At 42.8% G+C, this 20247-nt stretch overlaps 1 protein-coding gene across 3 annotated transcripts in view; it reads left to right on the top strand.

The window, feature by feature from the left end:
- Window positions 1-20247, top strand: part of LOC122407184 (uncharacterized) — a 297472-nt gene that overhangs the window by 170432 nt on the left and 106793 nt on the right. For all 3 annotated transcript variants that reach the window (XR_006260168.1, XM_043413215.1, XM_043413216.1), the window contains exon 7: window positions 12205-12394. Coding sequence is in view for 2 of the 3 variants with exons in the window: in XM_043413215.1 (XP_043269150.1) it covers window positions 12205-12394 (190 nt within the window). In the remaining variant the exon portion in view is untranslated. The remainder of the gene's footprint in view (window positions 1-12204; window positions 12395-20247) is intronic.

The following is a 20247-nucleotide window of genomic DNA, read 5'->3' as shown; positions in this document are numbered from 1 at the left end:
ATAGTTTCCAGTAGCGGCACGCAGACTTTGCGTGTCCAGGAGGAACGTCAGGTTCCTTGGGTTACTCGCTTTTGCTTTACACGGTATAATTCCTAGCTCAACTCTTTCTCTCTCTCTCCGCGTACCCAAACCTGCACGTCCGCGTATATACACGTTCATATAATGCACTATTCAGCCCCTTCCAACCTGCTTCTTTGTCTGCCGCGCTTCCTTCTCGTCTTACACCTGCACCACTCTATTCCTCCTAATACCCCGTTCTGCGTCTTCCTTCCTGTGTGTATGCCTGCAACACCGAGTGCGAATAGTTTGCAAATTAAGACGGTCTAGAGTTTAAACCCCTTGTTACGTACAGGGTGTCTTGTGCGAGCGTACGGAATGAGAATGTTTCTCACCACGCGGCTCCTAGTGACGAGACGGGTTTCGTCAATGTTCTCCATTTGCCAATATATCTTGAAAACTTGATCATCCTCCTCGACGACTCAATGTATGCAGCATAATGAGAAAATTCCGTGGTCCGCCCCTTCCGAGTTTTCCTGCTCTTATATTCGACCGACTGAACTTGGATGTCTCTAGACTGGCGGTGGTGTCTTTTGGTTTACTTCACCATTTCGTGACTCGCTGACTCGTTTTTTTTTTTTATCACTTGCTCTGATTTGGATTTTCGATCAAGTGGCTACAATGTTTTGAGTTATTTGACGAATATAGAGTTGTGTGGAAAGATTTTTCGTATCGAAAACCTCAATTTTATGATTCCTCTTTTAAACGTCTGTCTTCCGAGTGAAATTTTTCTTGGCAACGTTCTCTGCTATTCTCCTCTCAGTGTATATCCGTACTTTATATAAACACATTCCGAACTGTTTCTCTCGTCCGTGCACAAGGGTTCTGAGGCTTCAGTACGTATCTGCTGTCCGTCGGAGCGAACACCCGTCCGACTCCATCTGGTCTCAACTACTCAAGATCAACGTTAAAGGAAGGTCTGACCACAACAATGTCTGTACTACTTGCTTTAACCGTCTGCTGTATGTAGACGCGTATTACGCGCGCGGCCAGACGCTCCGGTCTCGATACACGCGATGTACACTCGACGCAACACTTTTACAATTATATGCAATATTCTGAGAGTTTAGTTGCGCTACAAGGGTGAGCAGGTTGTGACAAAGTCGGCCGTTATAAGACATGGAAGAAAGTAGTAAAGTAGATCGCGGTAAAGCCAGACGGAGTCTTTAGTAAGGATCTCTCGGGAGATGAACGGCGTCTAGGCAGGTAATTGCATGAGAGTCCGAGCCTTGAGGGTGGCAGGGCGGGACTACGCAAGCAAAAACGGCACGCTAACACTGGGACGAAGGGGAAAAATCACTTGGAACTATATCACTGTAACATTCAGACGCTATAACGCCATTTTGTCGAATATAGCCCCAACCCTCCTGTCGCTGTTTTCACTTTTCTCGTTCTCGCAATTTCTTCTTCGGTCGTTTCAATAATATTTTCACTTTCGTGATGAAAGATGGTTCGCAGGCCGTGCGTTTCTTGAATAACCATAGAAAGATCGGATGATGAGAATTAAAACAGAAAAGATAAAATTCCATCACCCACGATTTTTATAATAAATGATTCTTTTTGCCTAATCAATGTTTAGTGGGAATACGGAAAGCCTGTTAGTTGAAAAACGATTCGCAATATTCAAGAGGCGGATACCGCGTCGCATTCAGAACGTTCAGCCACGTGATCCTTCAACGGGACAAAAGATTTTCCGGTGTAATCCTTTGCCCAAAAATAATTCAAACGCTTATTCGAATTCCGTATCTTTTATGGTAATTTGGCGATGCAGCTTCAAGCAAATACAAAGTGAAAAGCTGAAACGCTTTCGTTCCGGCTGCTGGATAAGGGAATCGTGCGGTGTAAAATAAAATAAAGCGCGCTCCAGAGAAACCACGGCTGTTTAACCAAAAAAGGGCTTCTTTGTCAAGACCACACCCACTAGCACACACGCATACATAGATTTTCGTGCTGCTCGACTTTATTACGACGAGATAGAGTAAGCTGAGTCAAAAGTTTGCCTCGTTCGAGTTGAGTTAAGCGTGTAATAGACGCTCGCATGCGGCGAGAAAAGGGCGAAAGGGAGGAGGAGACGAGAGAGCGTTTCATCACTATACCAATACTGCAGCAGGTATGGAATATGAGCAGGTTTATGAAAGGCCGCAGTGATTCAATATGGTCAAACTCGTAAGCTTCGCGAAGCTCCGCGTCTTATCAGAGTGTACGAAAGCATTTGGAATACTTGAAAACTTTCTTATGCTCGACGGCATCACATGGTATAAAAGCATATGAAAAACCTTTGAAATTCATTAAACTGAGAGCAACCTTGATGCCCTGATTGAGCACTTTTTACGCTGAATTTCAGCCATAACCGAATATGTTGTTCTCCGAAAGGAAACAGAGTTTCCAGTGGTGGTTCACGAACACGCATTTATCAGAGTAAAACTAATGACTCGTTTTAGCCAAAGTTTATTACAGACTTTGTAAACTCACGGATTAATAGAATGGAAGGCAAAGTTTATGTAATTGGAATACGAAAGAATCCATTTCTTTTTCGACCGCAGAAGGCGGCCTGTTTCGTGACTGTGGTTTTTGATGACGGTGGCAGGCGCGCGGGTAGCCGATAATTTATTTTTTAACGTAAACGACGAGCGTGTGTACGTTCCAGTGGTATGTTTTGCATTACAAAAGTGCCATCACAAACATTCGGCCGGGAGTACAAAGCAGAGTCGAAATACGACAAAGCCGATGGTAAAGAGCTTGCGACTATGGAAAGCGAGAGTGAGGTAGTTGGACCAAACAAAAGCCAGTTGGATGCGGTGCTGCTGTGAGCAGCAGCACTGGAATTACCAGTTTTGTATCAACTCCATTTTCACCAAGGCCCACACAGAGAAAGAACGAGTCACACAGTCACAATAAAGAGCAACAGGGAGAACGAGCTGTTTATTAGTGGGTCGGCTTACCACTTTGATCTCTGGTGGTATTTAATTAGCTTGCTTTACGGCGAACGCACAGTCTCCTTCCACCTCTTTTTCCAGCCGCGTCTGCTATCCCCATATCTGGATTTTTCCTCGTTTCAACGAAACCCCATCGATTTTCCATCGCAATTATAATTCATTAATCCGCCATTTTGTTTCTACGATTCGCAAACGCGGCTTCTATGGCATATCACGAAAGAATAATATTCAAAACTATCCTCGACTGTTATAATTATAACAATCAATTGTTTCATCACGAATGGATATTGACTGCAATTCCAGAGTGTTATACGAATCTTCTAAAGTCGATGTTTTATGATTTTTAAGTTAAATCCTGTGACGTCGTTTTAGATTTTTATGTGAAAGCAAATATTGAGGTAACGAGTCATGTATGATTCTCAAAAATATCGAAGCTGCTATAGTAGGGAAGTAAGTAAGAAAAACCAAAGAATCTCACTTCGTTGGTATTGATGAGTGTGAGGAAATGGAAGAAAGTGTCGACAAAAGATACATTTTTCCCTGGAACTCTTCTCTTTCGCCCTCTTCCTCTCTCTTGCACCCTTGCAATATTTTGCGCTGCCTCAGCCGGTTCCTTCAATTTTTCTAAAGGTCGATATTTATTCCGAAGCTGTGCGAAACAGGCGCGGTGAGCATGGCAAACTTTTAGCGATGTATAGAAGAAGAAGAAGAAGAAGAGCACTGATGCAGTACTGCGTTCATTCGCGGAGCAGTTCGCCAACAAGCATATCAACATCACGTCCTTTTTTCATTCCTTATCAACTCGTTCTCTCGTCCTCTTTCCGTCTCTATTTTGAGCTCCCGGTAGATTTGGCGAGACGGTTTATTACATAAAACAAGCCCTCAGGTCCTCCGGTAGTTTGACATTTTCGAGAAAATTCTTCTTCTCCAGTGCCACCCCTCGTTCCGATGTTCTATCGCTTTCACCTCTGCTGCATTTTTTATAGTATAAGTATACTTCCATATATATTTAACCCTCCACTATCCTCGAAGGCTTACATTATGCTAACCAAGCTCGAGATCCATCGCACGATATTTCGAAGCTTCCGAAAGATCTTTCTTCCCCTACAGCCTGCTCATACTATTTTCTTCTTTCATTCTTACACTCTCTTCCTCTGTCATTTCCTCTCTCTCTCTCACTCTCGCCCTCAGTCTTCATCATCCCCATACTTGCCTTGATCTATGAGCCCTCTTGGTCCCTAACCCTCCTCTCGTCACTTGTTAACACCTACGCTAGCGAGAGATACATCCTCAGTGAGTTGTATATATACGTGTGCCATCACGCTAACCATCCTTCAAGAATTCAAACCCTCCAGCAAGGAAAGTAAAACACGAAGAGAGCGAGAGAGTCGAAGCTGCAAAACCTGAAGAACGACAGACAAACCCTGCTGTCTGCTGTCAAAAAGTTGCAAATCCCCGCGGGCTAGAAAGCGATCGAAGATCTCTCCCTCCCGCCGCTCAGTTATGCCGCAGACTTTGGAATTGTCTGTCCTATGTATTCATGTATTTTGTGGTTTAGGGGTTGGAAGGTTATCTCCAACGAATTGCGCCACCGGTTATGTTTACTCGTGCTCTCAAGTCGGAGCTAAGACACGGGGAAGTTTGTTGGAAATTAGTGAATGAAACGATATATTCGAATATACAATTGTTAAGCTACTCCACTGTGTTTGTACACGAAGACAACAATTTGCCTGAAATACAAATCCATTTCGGCGCTTCACCTTATTATTGCCTTCAACGGATTTTTTGTAATCTTACATTGTTTTTACTATAAAATTATAAGAAAAAAAATGCTTCAGCGGTCGTTTGTTTATACGTTTTCGATAAATGATTGAAAAAAAAAAAATTAATTGATATTCAACTCAAAGTTCCTTGCCACTTTCCGAGAGGGTAATAGAGCAATATAAAAATAGATTGAACGTATAAAGTTATGCGAAAATATTGAGTGTATTTTATAGGAGACTTTTATAGATCCTCAAGTCGTTCAAGCAGGACTTTTATCGAAAGATTTTGAGGAAACGGGTTTTTTATACTTTATGACAAGAAGAAAGGAGCGAAGGATAGCGAAACGAGGATGAAGAAGAGAGGGAGAGAGGAAAGTTTAAAGTATTCAATGAAAATGGCATTCTGTTGGTTTATTTTGTATTCGTAACGTCAATTGAATATCAACTAGTTTCCGCTGCATCCCAGAGGGAAATCGTACATGCACCTTTCAAAAGTCTGCCCTTTACGAAGCCCTTGTTCTCCCGCTGCCCTTTGAACGGGGATTCGTATCGATAGAAAATATCATATTCCGTGACATCTTCGGGACGTAAATCCAATAGCGAATATGTCTCCTAAAGGCTCGACAATATGGTTCATACGTGCAGCCTGTACGCTCGAATACGTATATGGTCAGGTTCGGAGTACTCATGAAATCAAACATTTATGGTTTTTTTACGAGTCAGTGCGCGCCTCCCTGTGAAATTTTCCTATCAAAGTTCCTATGTCCAAATATTTGTATACGTATATATTCGAAATTGAAGTTCAATTTTTATGAAGGGCACAAAAAGGATTCGATATTACAAATATAAAATGGAATACAATGTCCGTTACAGGAGTGAAGAGCTTTTCATTTCGAGTTAGACAGCACGAAAGCATCGGTACGTAATGAATCCATCACGAGCATTGAACATAGAAAATCATTTGAAAAAGAGCATTTCTTCAGACTTGAAAAATATGTAGTTTCTGGACCATCAGTAAAATGAACTGTGCTAAAATTTTATCAGGCTGATCAGAAATTTCGAATGGAGAGAAAGACAAATGTTCTGTTTGCCTCAGGAAAATTCCTTTTAGTGTTGCTTCCACTTCGATTAGAAATCAATATTGCATTCCTCAAGGGATCAATGTCCAGGGAGGTTTTCGTATCGCACTTACGCGAAGGTTTGAATCAAACAAAACCACGAAGTAGTTTTAATCATTAGAAGCTTTCTAGTGGATACCACTCCGATCCGAAAACTCGACAAATCCAACGAATATGTGCAGGTCGTCGATGCACTTTGCGAAAAGTTTATCGAGAGTTGTGTTCGATTTAAAACTTTAGCGACGTCCTCATTCGTCTCTTCGTAAATCCTTGGATGCGTCTGTTGTGTGCATCTTACTCACTCGTTACGAAAGCATATGAACACACTCAAAGAGAAAGAGAAGAAGTAAGAAAGACTGAGAGAGAGAGAGTTAGAAGAAAAAGAGAGAAAATGTGATGGAGGAGCCTCGAAAATAGTGCAGAAAAGCAGAAGATGACGATGGAGCTTTGAACTCTGTCGAATCTATATTTGTGTCTGCTACAGCAAAAGTAGCTATCACTTCCTCAATTCATCATCAGTTACCTTTATATATAACTTACATTTGTCTATGTAGATATATTCTCGAAGAAGCATGCACAAGTCCAGAAGTAGAGAATGTTTGTCGAAAGAGACTGAGTGGATGAAAAGGCGCACGTACCATTTTCGCGCCCCCTTAGAGACTTCCATTTCCAATTAAACTTTCCTCTCCTCGAGTCACAAATCAGACTTCGAACGATGACGTCTGTTCGCGTCCTTGGGTGTTCGCGTTTCATCGTTCTAGAGGCAAGCGTTTCTGCCATTAGTCTATACGTATGGTGTTGAAAACTTGGTGCAAAAACTTGAGGCAATTAAATTTTTATATCTGTATAGGTTTGTTTTTACCCAAAGTTTCTTCAGTCAACAAGAATTTTTCAGTTTTTCTTTCCTTATTTTCTCTTCGACACGCGTCGCTCGTAATGAGGGCGGATATTTCATGACATTTCGTAATTTATACGACGGCAAATTCACCTTCGTTATAGTTTTTTTTACCGTGCGGCTTTTTATCGAAGTAATTTTTTCGTTCAATCATTGTTATCCTGGCTGCTCCTCAGTTTTCTTTCCTCCTCGTTTTTCATCTCCCTTCTGTTGTTGTTTTTTTTTTCCAGTTTTTTCCATTCCCTTGCTTCGTCGAAACAATAAATATCAAGTTTTTGTTTGTTTATTGTGCAATCTCGCATACGTATTTTGAAACCCACTTCGCGGTGGGTTCAGAGCTAAACTCGCTGTGTCGCACATCGTCGGCTGGTCGGGAGGGCAAGCCCCGACTCGTTCGCGGATTCTCGTACCTCACTCATGGCCATTGTAGCCCCTGTACACCCCAGCTGATGAACGCTCGATTGCCGGCGCATACGCAAACGGCTTCACATGCATCAACCTGACGAATTCGCATATATATCGATAGAGGGGGTCGCTTCACCGCCCGCGATTCTCACCTCAATTTTTTTTATTCTCCGCTCGTAACTTCAGTGAAAAATAAAACAAAACAAAAAAAATGTATTCCCCAGTAACGACTATGAAAATTTCTCGGAGCGAGAAAATTCGATGAATTCGTTTCAAATAAATTTCGTTCGAACGCGAAACAAAATTTATTTGACTCGAATGGACTTTCGTCGTGAATTTCTCGACAGGGAAAAATTGGCGAAAATTTTTATTGCATCATTTCACCGGTTGCCACTGCAATGTTTGACCATCGTGCACATAAACCATGCTCATTCGAATCAACCTCACTTCAACATGCTTGCAAATACCTTTTTTATAGAGCAAAGTCTCTATCGTCACCGTGTCGAAAAACATCGTTGAAAGGACATCCCAACAACACTCGAATAATTTTCGCAATTTTTATCAAAATGTTGCATAAAAACTCGTAAACATGACTTCAAATTTATCTACAAAAACTGTCTAAATAACATTGATTCTGTTCGAATAAAATGGCCGATCCGTCGAATATTGCCTGCACTACACAACGTCTTACAACTAAAGACGAAACGCACATATAAGGCGAGGCAATTCAATCAGAGTTGGCAGGATCCAACAGCTGAGACCCACTCGTATCTTTTTTGGGGGTTGTTTCTTCCTAGCTTACTCTGCACTGCTCCCCGCTCCACCAAATCCTTTGTCACGCACTATCTCGGCCTCATAAATTCCTTGTTTCCTCTAACCCCTTTTTTTCTTTCGAACCCATGCGCACACGTTTCAGACCTCCTTGTCACGTTTTATGGTACTATATACGACGTTCATATACATCGACGCACGCTGATGTCTTTCTATACGGACGATCTATAGATACAAAGTCTATGAAAGCTTTTTTCCCGAAAATCATAACGGCCCATGGCAAAAATATATTTACGACGTTCCAAATCGTTAAATGATTTTCCACACTTCTCTATTTGAAATCATGTTTCCGGGAAGTTTGCCATTTTTGTTGTTGTTATGCGAAGACATTTTTGTATATCGACACATTCGTTGGTCCACAAGGATTTCTAAAAATTTCATCGTTTTCAAGTTCTTGGCAATATCCTTTAGAACTGAGATAATCGGATGGAATGCCGTTTTCGTTAAGCACGATTCCTCAATAGCTACATCAACGTTGATGAGTAGAATCTTGAGAAATGGGGAGAAGTATCGAGCAATGTGACTTACAGGATGGGAAAACAAGGGGGTGAAAGTGGTGTGGTACAAGGGTTTGAGTTGATGCTCATGTGCCAATGCCACATCTGTTTCTTCTGATTGACGTGTAGATTGCGTAGCCTGGATACGCACCTGTGTCTCAACATCTCTCCCCCTCCGCCGCTCATCCACTTCTCCACATTTTTTCATCCCTTTTTGCCCCTCGTTCTTCTTCTTTCAGCCGAAAAACTTCAGAGAAAATTACGATCGTTTACTCTCACGTGGTTTTTATACATTTTTCTCTGTCACAGCGTGCAGGATGGTCTCAAGTAATAACGTAGTTTTTATATGACGTAGCGCTCGATAAGTTTTTTGAAAAAAGTGCGTTTGAGCTAATAGGATTCGAATAATTGGATAGTCGAAATGATTTTTTTTCCATTTTTCCACGGATTTTTGTTGATTTTCTCGTGCTAATAATAAGACTCGAAATCGAAAACCTTTTGATGGGAATATATGAAAGTGGAAGTTGATGATTAGTAGCTGTAGAGATAAACGGAAGGTAAAAAATGGAGAAAAGGAACGGAAGCAATTACCTCATTTTATTTCATTTCTCCTTCTCGCAATATACTCAAAGCCTTATTTATTTAACCGACGAGTGATTTCTCTCGGGCTCTCCAACTCTTGTACTCTACACACATCTTCTCGTTCTCTTATTCTTTTCCTTTCATTTCGTACCGAAAAAAGCTCGTTTCGCGGCGAGAGTAGGACGAGCAGGTTTTCTCAGAAGTTGTTCACTCTGCACGTATACGTTTGTAACTTGTGAGTACAGACTGGTGCACACTCGCTTGGGGGGAATACATTCCGAGCTTTTTTGTCTCAATTGTCAGAGAGAGGGAGAGACTGAGAGGTGCTCTTCTCAACAGGGCTCGCCAAAAATTCACCTGGTCCCGAGAGTATCTCAATAATTCAAGATATGGATTTCGAGTTAGACGCACAGCTTTTTTTCTTTTCATATTATTTTTCGTTTCTCGCTTCTTCGGCCATAGGAAAGAAGCAATGCCCCGGGGGAGCATACCGCGAGTTCGCCGACGAGCTTCCATAGTGATGGATGCCACGCGCGCTTCTTCCACGCAATTTCATTCTCTTCACTCGACGTTTCTTTTTTTCCCGCTCTACCTTATTCAGGGCTTCCATTGCCCGCCTCGATTTCAATGGTATTATGCAAAGGGAGAACAAAAACCCTTAATATTGTTGCGTTTTTTAAGATCTTGTTTTGCTGGAAATAAGAATGAACGAATCGAGGAAAACGTTGAATAACAAATACGATCTTAATAAAACGTGTGCGGTCTAACTGGGACAAACGTCAGGAAGCTTTAGTTCACGAGCATTGCCACAAGCTTTTATTCTCTCGTGAAATTAAGTGGTCGGAAATAAAAGGTTGAAAAAAGGATGTGGTTGGAGTAGAGGGCGAAAAAAGGAACGAGCTCTCGTTTAGAGTATAAAAAGTCACGCGGCACACGATAAAACGTGACGTTTCGGAAGCCGCGAGTGGCTCCCGCGCGCTCCAAGCTTGCCTGTTCTATTCGTTAAAGTTCCGGACCATAAAACTGGCACGGTCCCTTCCTCTTCTTTTCCCTTAGTGACGCGGGTTATTTTTTTTCGGCAGTCGAGCGCCCAGAGGATTCGTATATTCCATCGGGATCAGGCAGCCGTGCCAGGTTAACGAAAATATAAAAAAAAAACGCGCACACAAAAAATAGAACTGGGAATAATTAAAACGGGCATAATAGTCAGGGCTGTTAATGTGGCGTGCAATGGGAGCATGTTATGCTTACATACGTGCGCGCGCTTCTATATTTGGGTAAGACACGCTCGAGGATACAGAAGTAAAGAAAGCTCAAGACGCGTGACAATTTTCCGGACCAAGCTGCTCGTTAAGACGCAACTTAACCGAGCACAGACTTCTCGTTCGCAACCATTTCAACAATTGCTTCACACACGCACTCGTTGCTACGTTGCATACATGCTCAACCTCTCATGACGTATTTCACAAGATTTCTTGTGCAGTTTCGAATTTCTTTTCCCCATCTCCGGGAACTGAACTCTTCACTCTCAATGAATGATTCGACTAGTAGTTTTCCGAGAAGCAAAGTATAAAAACGACTTGTACAAGACCATCTTACTTCGGATGCGATGAAAATGGAAAAGGAAATTTGAGTCGCAAGGGTGTTGACAAAATTGTACTTTTGTTTCATGGGTAAATACTTTGATATTTTATGTGTGTGTGTGTGTTTTTTTTTTATTAAAAAAATTCGAGAACATCTTTCAGCTTCTTGTTTCTTATAATACAATTAATTAACTTCACCAAGGAAATTGCCTCGGGTTTTTCGTCCCAGTTTGAAACGTTCTCGTTTTTCGGTGTAGAGTGGTGCTTCTGGAAGGAAAAAACGATAAGAGAAAGTGGATTATTCTACAGTGGTAGAGAGGTGAGGCAGCGATGATGATACCTTGCGGGATGATGTTTATGCCCAGGGCTGATGTGACATAAAGCAAAAACCATGAGACGCGAAGCGTTGATAACCAGCGATTTTTTTACGACGTGTACGAGTCCACACACATGTCACATTGTATGTTTTGTGTGGCTCGATATTTTCATCCCCTTTTGGTATATACATTCTTCACTTTCACTATCTCACTCGAGTGAATATTCCATCGCGAATCTAGGAGCGAGTACGCAGACGACGACGACGACGACGACAACGATGAAGAGGAAAAGGAAAAGGAAGAGGAAGCACCGTTGCGGAGTCCCGGAGAACCCGGTGCACCAGGCCTCTCCGGTATTTCCAATTTCACAGAGCGTGGGTTAACGAGGCCCGGGGGTTGGGAGGGGCGAGAGTCGAAGTGAACCCTAGCAACCTCCGCGTCTACCCAGTCGACGTGGTAACCTCTCCCCCGCGAATGTTGCCCCGCTCATCCTTCTCCATTGCACTCTCACTCCGCGACTCTCCCTTTTCCATCTCTCCTTTCTCTCACCCTCCCTCCGACTTTTCGTTTTACTCGTTCCCTCAACCTCGGGTACCACATATTTTCTCTCTCTTTTTCACCCCTCCCCCCTCCCATATACGAACTCGCACGCGCGCCCATTTTCGCAGACAAAACTACCCCCTTTAAACGGCCAGCACGAACGTACCGGGCACGAGAGATTACGCTCTCATCTGGAGCACCACAGGGGTTCCGGCACATTACCTGCGCTGATTACCGGCTTGAGCCCCCAGAGTATGTCACCCAGTCACCCACGAGACACATACCTCCAGAAATAGCAGCGCTGTTTGCTCACCCTGGTACGAATTTTGCCCTTGGTATTGCGTAGACCTGTATAGCGACAGCATTCAAGAGTTATTTCTTCTCGCACCCTCAAGCCCCAGGTGAACCGAAAAGAATCCAGCTAACCCCTGGGGAGTCGACGAAAAAACGTACCCTTCCAGCCACTAGGAAGAAACTTTATTTATTTCGCTACAGTTCTCCTTGGAGACGATTTTTTTTCGAGGAGCACACGAATCATGAGGCGGTTTCAACGATAGACGATTCTTTTGATCGAATTAATATCTTAAAATCTCTTCAGTGATGGAACCCATCAGGGGGCTAATGATTGGGCCCCTCCAAACACTCGTGATTATTAATGATCTTTCGTTATTGTGTTTCAGAGCTGCTCAAAAGTTAAATCTCTCGTCGAGTCCTCACAGAAGACGTCGCTCCGGTGACGACAACATTGCTCCGGACGAACATCCTATTTTCCCTAATGGATACGCGGCCCTCTTATTAAAATCCCCGCCCCCTGCACCACCTGCTCTGCTCAGAAGAATCGGAGTCAAAGAACTCACCGGTGTTGGCAAGGTAAGTTCTCGACTAAATATCTTCCGTTTCGAAAGTATCCGAGCCTCGATTTCACCGTCAAAATATTAAAAACAAGTCAGACCCACGAGCCAATGAACTTTGGTTTCATGAATTCTGTGTACAGGATTTACACGTCACAGAACCTTGACGTAGCTGAATCCGTTTCCTATCACATATGCCTCTTACGGAGCTACAATTATCGACTTACTTTGATCCATGCATCGTGATATCCGAGTTCCCGGAGATGAGGGACTTTCAGGAACATAATAACTGCCGTACTTTAAGGCTCAGTGAAGATCTCCGATTTTCAAACACGCGCATTCTCGTTCGGTGATCTGACAAATGAAAAAATGTCTGGAGACATAACAAACGTATATTGTAAGCTACTTTGGTCCGAGACATGCACATTTTTATTTTTAATGGAAGATTCCAACATGGAAAATGCTCTTTTAAGGGGTTTGTTCTCTAGATGACTCAAATTGTTTTTCATTCTCATATCCATTCGACGAGGTAATTTTATAAAAAAGTGAACTTTTTTCGGATAATAAATAAACTGAGTGCGTCTCAGAACTCTGGTATTCTTTTATCCTCGGCGTGGAACGTTTCCTCCGCGAGTATATACAGTTGCGTTAGGAAATACTATTCGCAACTGTCTTTCAATTTCTTGGCCGCAATCCCGTAGAGATTCCAGCGTATATCGAGAAACACGAAATGCGTTTCGAAGTCGACATCGTCACGTCGCAGGAGCAGTCGACGTTGCGGGCGGCTCTAGCCGAGAAAGACTTCGTCCATGTACTTGCGAATGATTTGAAATGCAAATGAATGTCTCGCGTCTCTCGTAAGCGGGTATAACGGAAAGAAGGGCGGCGGGGTTATAAGCCGAGAGTCTTGGCCGCATGTGCAGCTGGGAATCCGCAACGTATATCGCTTTTTCGTTTGTTTATACACGACGGAGACCGAGAGGCAAGCTCGAAAAGTAACCCCTCGTTGCAACTATCACGCCATCTCCTTCAATCCACTTATTCGACGATATTCCTAAACGTGCTGAAAATTACAAAATGATTAATTTTACATTGGCTCTATCTGTAGAGCTCTACTTTTTGCTAACTTTCGAGATCCCTGTGGAAGGGTTTGTACAATTCATCTAATAATGATTTTGGAATTTCATCTCCGCCAATGATTAGTGAACAATGAATTTTGTGGTTTCACATTTTTCAGTTTCTCAATAATAATTTTTCAAGTTAGTGGCAAAAAAATATGTTGGGTATCGAAGGCTCATAAATTTGAATTCTTCAAGTTACCGATTGTCGTCAACATTGAGAAACCTACGAAGTAATCTGTCCCAAGAACATCATTTCCAATTTACAGATCCCATTTCTGGGACATCCTGTAAGTCACAAGCTCACGTGGAAGTGCCTCGTGTGTACGTCATACGTGCTCCATTCCCAAGTTTAAGTATAGCGTGGCATGGAACGTATATAGACGGTTTAACTCTCGAAACCATCATCGGGATAGACGGGGAAAGAGCGTCTCTAGTAGAAGGGAAAGTAGAGATAGCGTCAGGGGCGCCGTAAACTTTGGGGAACCCGCGGATTCACTTTCTCCCTCGGTCTCCCTCCTCTTTCTCGCAATTTGAAATCTCCGTCGTCGTGCTTTCACGTAAGAGAGACGTCGGGGTTGCAATCTCGACGATCGGTAAACACCCGAAGCTTAAATATTTGCCGTAGGGATATCGGTAAGTATATCGCTATAGAGGTAACAAACGGTTTTGGGCTGTCTCACATCGTTTTTTGAATGGCCCTTTTTCTACCTTTTCTTTTAATTCTTCTCTGTTTTCTACCAGCGATATCGTTACGAATCTCCTTCATTCCCATATAAATCTCTATAATCCTGCATCCATTGTCGAAGAATAATTTCGTTTCCAGATCTTACAAAAGCAATTGCTTCTATTGTTGCCGAAAACACGAAAAATACGAAAATGAAAATTTAGTCGAGAAGCATTCTAAATTTTTTACTTTTTTATTTCATTTCAATGTTCAATTAAACTAGGCATTTTAAAATGTTCTGAGTGAAATATTTTCAATGCATCAACAACTTTCGAAACGCAGCAATATCGGAATAATTTCCAAAGAAAACGGTAGCTCGAGAGACGAAATATTGTGAGGCAAAGGAAACGCAAAAAAGGCGTCAGAGCCGTGGAACTTTGCGCCGGTCCGACGAACGCCTGACACGAAGAATAGTTGAAAATAAATTCATTAGTAATAAGATCTCATTGTTTACACCGGCTGACGTAGCTAATTAAAATAGAGAGAATAAAGCAATGAAATGAGGGAGAAACGAAAAAAGTCCATTACCTTGTCCATTTAAAATTTGAGCCTCTCCAGCACGTTTTCCCGGTGTTACATAGCGCGAGCCAGTCGCAACAACTTCTCCCGGTCTTCTCGCTCTCTCGCTCCGCCCGTTATTCCCACCCTCTTTTTCTTTGTCTTGCTTTACTTAATATTTCACTTTTCATTCCGTTCCGACATTGTTTCGACGGGTTTTCCGGAGAGCAGTTACCCCTTGGCGTCTCCGAATCCATCAGAATATACAGAAACAAACTTCGAAGTTCGCGGACTCCTAAAAAGTTGGATAAAAAGTGAAAGTTTTCGTGTCTGAATTCTTCGGGTGCTCAAAAAACTCCGGCGTGTTGCAGGCTTTTTATGTAATAAACTTTATGCCTCGAACAATGACGAGCTCTCGAACGTTCATTAGTCGCATTCTGGTCGATCCTTCTGCTTTTATCGATCACGCACGAGGCTTCTCAAATTCTCAAAATCCGCAAAGCCTTCTCTCCATTCAACTGCCAGCAGAAATTGAGCGAAAATTTAGATTATCTGGAGAAAATGATAGAAGCAGTAAGTCTCCCAGTTCCTGGCGTCCAATTTCACACTAAGAGTATCATCCCCAAAGGCGCTCGGGTTTCAACAATTTTCCTTATAATAAGGGGTGCCATGCAGTTCCACGAGTTCCGTATATGCGATTTGCAAACATTGCAGACCAAGCGCTCGCCCGTGTGTATGTGTGTGTGTGTGTGTGTTCTATATTTGCCGAGGGCACTGTCATTACAATATCTCACGTGAGTTCATTGCTGATGGCGTTCGTCTCATATACGTAGAGGCGTGTATCCGGACTGGTGAAGATAAGTGGAAGAAAATGGTGGCTCTCGGATATCATTTGGCTAAATGAAACGAAAATTCACCGGCTCAATTTTGAACTCTTCATGCCCGAAGGTGGGAGCCTGACTATTATCGTTGATCCTCTGGTAAAAACGGTTAAATTAAATTTGACTGAGACTGGAGAGGTTGAAAAATGTCAAAAAAATTGGAGAAGCGACCAAAAGCCTGGGAGGGCAGCGGTGAGAAAAAGTCTCTATTTTCACGTACCGTTGAATGTGGAATAATCTTCGAGGAAATCAATGTTGCAAAGTAATTTAGTTCAAGTAAAAAAAAACAACGCTGTCAAGCTTCGTGCCAAATTTCGAACAATTTTTCGTCGCGATAACGCCACGTCCCATTATTTAGCCACGGGACCGTGAAGCACCAACTTCCACATCTTTCTTCGTTTTTTTCTTAGCGAATTGGACTTTCACGAGGAGATACATGCCTCAAGATTCAATAAACGACCCGTAGCCTCAATTTACGAAAGAAGCGAAGAAGAAAAATTGGGAGAATCATAGCCCAGGAAAATCTATATCGAGAGTAGAACTGAGATATTGGACACGCATGAAGGAACGATGCGATAAAAATAAATAAAAGGAAAACGGAAGGAACGAATTCAGATTGTACTCCGTGTATGTGTCCGAGTCTATTATTTTGGATCGTAATCTTTCACTTTATTTTGGCAGAAGGAAAACGTCGCACTTAACAATGCGATGGCGTGATTTTTATAAGATCGTACTCTCTTCTTCGCATTGACCATTTCATTTCCAAAGGTCATAGTTCCTTCAGGTTGATGCTTTTTGCAGTAGTATTTTGGAAGATAAACCGGGAGAAGAGATGGAGGGAGGCAAACGAGATACAGACGACGCAGTTCTTGCGGGATTCGGGACCAGCGAATAAATATATGAGGGTTTATATGCGCGTGTGTTTTGTGTGTTGGGGACGCATGAGTGTAAATAAATGAAAAGCCACAGTCGCCGTCACATCGCATGTCAAACGGCAGACGTCGCGCCCTTTTGCTTATTACTGTTTGACTTGGATACACAATTGTACGTAATACATATATGTATAAAGGATGAGAGGAAAGGATGCAGGTATAGAGGTCGCTCAGATTCTTCGTCCGGGACACAAAACCGTTTCGACGCGAAATGAACCGTAACCGCGCGGCTGGTTGTGATTCCCACACCCGTTCCCCACGGCACTCCGAACTTCCTTACTCTCTCTCCAAACAAGTGGAAATAAATAAAACTCTCATCCGAAATGAACTTTCCCGTCGGCTAAGCGGATAGGACACACTCTGCAGAACGAAAACAGAGGAAAAAATGCACAGTTCAATTTAGTCGAAGCAAGCTTTATGTGTTGGAAAGTGGAAGGAAATTGAGGAGACGAAAATTCTTGATCTCGGCTTTTGACTCTGCGCGGCAGAAATTTGGAAAACTAAAATTCTGCCATTCTCCACATTCAAAATGATGATGAAGATGAAAATTCTTACATCTTCTCCTGCCCGCAGATCCGATCGGCTCCACCTTCCTCGTCCTTCCTTTTTATTGGACATTTTCCTGCCCTATTATCGGGCTATTTCGACCAGGGAATCGGAAGAATATCGAGTTTTTGTGAAACTCTCCCTCTCCGTCCATCCCTCTCTCTCTCTCATTTCTCTTCCTTCCTGTATTTATCCGCTCTAGGAAAACATGTATGTATTCATTTCTGTATATAGCATGGGAGCACACAAGGGCTGTTTCATCCCCACGAGTATTGTGGGAATTGAATTGCGAAGAATCCGCGTTCCTTCCTTCGATCCCTTCGTCTACCAAGTTGAACGCACGGTCAAGGGGTAGTACTGTGAAACGTCAGTCAATCAGAGACCCCAGGTTCAATGAAATACGAGAGATTTTTTTATCTTTTTCGTTCGATTTTTTCTTTTCTCTCAAATGCACAATTTCACGTGGATTATCAAGATCGTTGATAAATACGAAATTTAAGAATATTTCAAACATTCGGTAAATTCGTGCTACAATTTCGAGCACTTTGTCACTCAATAAACTCAAATTCTTCGAAAAAAACGAAGCTTCAAATTAACAAAATGGTGCGTTTCGAAAAACTTTTCGAATACCAAGTTTTTTTATTTTTCTCCATACCCTGAGCAGTCGACGTCGAAATATCCCTCGAAACGTTTACCAGCAGCTCGATGAAATGATTTTGTCGGTTCGAGGGTCGTAAAGTGTGTATAACGACTGCCGTCATGGAGTCACCGAGACTCTCTCAATGCATGGAGTTTAAGGGTACAAGGAAAGACCGAGAGGTTTACATGAATACATAGTGAAACAGAGGAGCATGGACAATTTAGTTTTCCGTATGAGCCCTCAATCGTTGAAGGTGCTGACCAGGAGGTCGCGCATACAGTGAAACGGTGGTTGTGGTGGTCAACGCTACGGTCGACATTTGCCAAGGTTTATTGAAATGTCCGGTCTTATACGGGGGTTAGAGCTGAGGTCGTTAGAGACCGAGGGCAAGATGAAGGGGATGAAAACAGGTCTGCGTTCACAATTCGGTAAATGCCGTTACACTCGCCCGGTGTCCCGCCACCAAAACTCTCGAGACCCTTCGGCCTCGGAATGCCTAATGAGAACTGCGTGATTTCCGCTTTACTTTCGGTCAGTCCGAAAATAATCGATGAACGATTCTCCCTAAACTCGCTCGTAAATGATCACACCGCAATCTTTTGTAGAGTCTTTCCGAGTTGAGCCTGCTCGCATCGACGAGAGACACGTTAAATCGAAAGGGACGATTGATCGAGCAAGCTTTTTTACGACGCGCCTCAGAATTTCACTTTCATGAAGGTCGAGGACGCATCTCATTCGACGATTAATCACTGAAATGGATCCAACGAAGGTCGAATTTCGTCTTTTATGCTTGGACCATTGACGACATCGGTTGTATTTTCTGGATTAGAAATTTCCCAGTTTGTACTTTGAGTCGAAGGAATTATGATCTCATGTCGACAAAGTAGTACGGGGATCAGTATCGCGCGTTCAATCATCATTGTCTGAAGAAATGATTCACCAACGTCTACTCGCTCTTGCACAGTTTCGTTAGATTCCAGGAGATTATACCATTTTCGAGTTTGATTGCGGGGAATAATCCAAATCAGGAGTACCTAACAGGCATCAGGTACGTCCAAAGGCACGCGTGCTCAGGAATGTGATATCGAATCTTCATTAAATCTCTATGGGAACGGTTAATTCATCGAGGGAGCTTCACCTTCGAGATTGCCCTCGCTCCATGCTCCTGATTGCGAGCGAAGTGGAGGTGGAAGAAGAAAGAGAGCTTCAGCGAAATCGGGATGAACGAAAATGTAAAGAGAGAGAGTGAGAGAGAAAGAGAGAAGTGAAAGGACAGAGAAAGGAAGAGAGCGCGAGAGTGAGTACGCAAAGCGAAACGTTGTATATTCAAACTGCAGTGCACTTCGTTGAGAAAACAGCAAGGGAATGTTGAGAGTAGGCAGAGTGTGAGAATAAATCGTATTTGCCCGTACGTGTGTTTCTGTTTGAGAGAAACGGCGGAAGCGATCGAGTGTGTATTTGCCGGGGAAAGTCGTGTCGGCGTCGATTGGCCGGGTGATTTGTGTTTTCATAATTAATTTAGTCCCTCATGGCGTGACGATGGTGCGCACGTGAAAACGAGGCGTAGAAGACACGAGTGAGCTGTGAGCCGAATCGTCGACGACGATGACGACAGCGACGCGATGGACACGCGTGTATACGAGAGAATGTTTGCGAACGGTTCAACGAGGGAGGTTGGAGCTAGGGAAGGGTTACAACCACCATCACGAAGCATCTCGGCAACCTGTGCCACGTGACTCCCTAAGGATAATTGGAGGTCGCTGCGGTTGTGGTCCTCCTACGGGGCTTTTCCCGCAGGACAATACTATCGTCCAAGGCCGGAAATACGATATCGCTTCGAGCCAAAGACCTCCGCATTGCCTAGTAGCCTCGCCATGAATTATCCGGACTTCCGTCATCGTCTCGCTCTCGAACTCTCCGTCTCTTCTCTTCTCTTCTCTTCTCTCTTCATTCTGTTTTTACTCTTATCAAGCCACGATGATGAGCTGCATTGGGACAGCAACTAATTTGTTGAATTATCGAAATCAAATTTCGACGTTAACATTTTATTTTTAGGGGCCAATTAGCCTGGAAAATGATCATCCATCGGACGTTTCAAATCGCTTTGAAGGAAATTCTTCCAATTCAAATCTTGATTTGATTGAATTCAAAGAAAAGCTGGAAAATCGATGTCAACGAAGGATGCAATATCCTTGAAACACAAAAGTGGCATCGAACAAATGATATAACAGCATTTTATATTCATTATCAAAGTTGAAGAAAAAAACGCACCCCCTTTGAAATCATTTCCTCCTCGAATGATATCCATTTATCTTCCTCATCTAAACACTCAGTTTTCACATTGATTTTAAGCTCAATTCGAGTAATTTTTGTTTAAACGAGAATGAGAATCACATATTTTTTCAATCGACGAGTAAACAGTAATCGGTGAAATAATTTGATAAGGCAACTAGTTTCGACGTTGCCGAGTGCACAAGTTAAATTTTTCTTTGACAATAGTGGAGCCCAGCAGCAACAAAATGTCATTTCC

The sequence above is a fragment of the Venturia canescens genome, chromosome 2 (assembly GCF_019457755.1).
Source record: "Venturia canescens isolate UGA chromosome 2, ASM1945775v1, whole genome shotgun sequence".
NCBI lineage: Eukaryota > Metazoa > Arthropoda > Insecta > Hymenoptera > Ichneumonidae > Venturia > Venturia canescens.
Note: the sequence above shows the minus strand (reverse complement) of the source record. Positions and strands in the feature narration are given on the sequence as shown.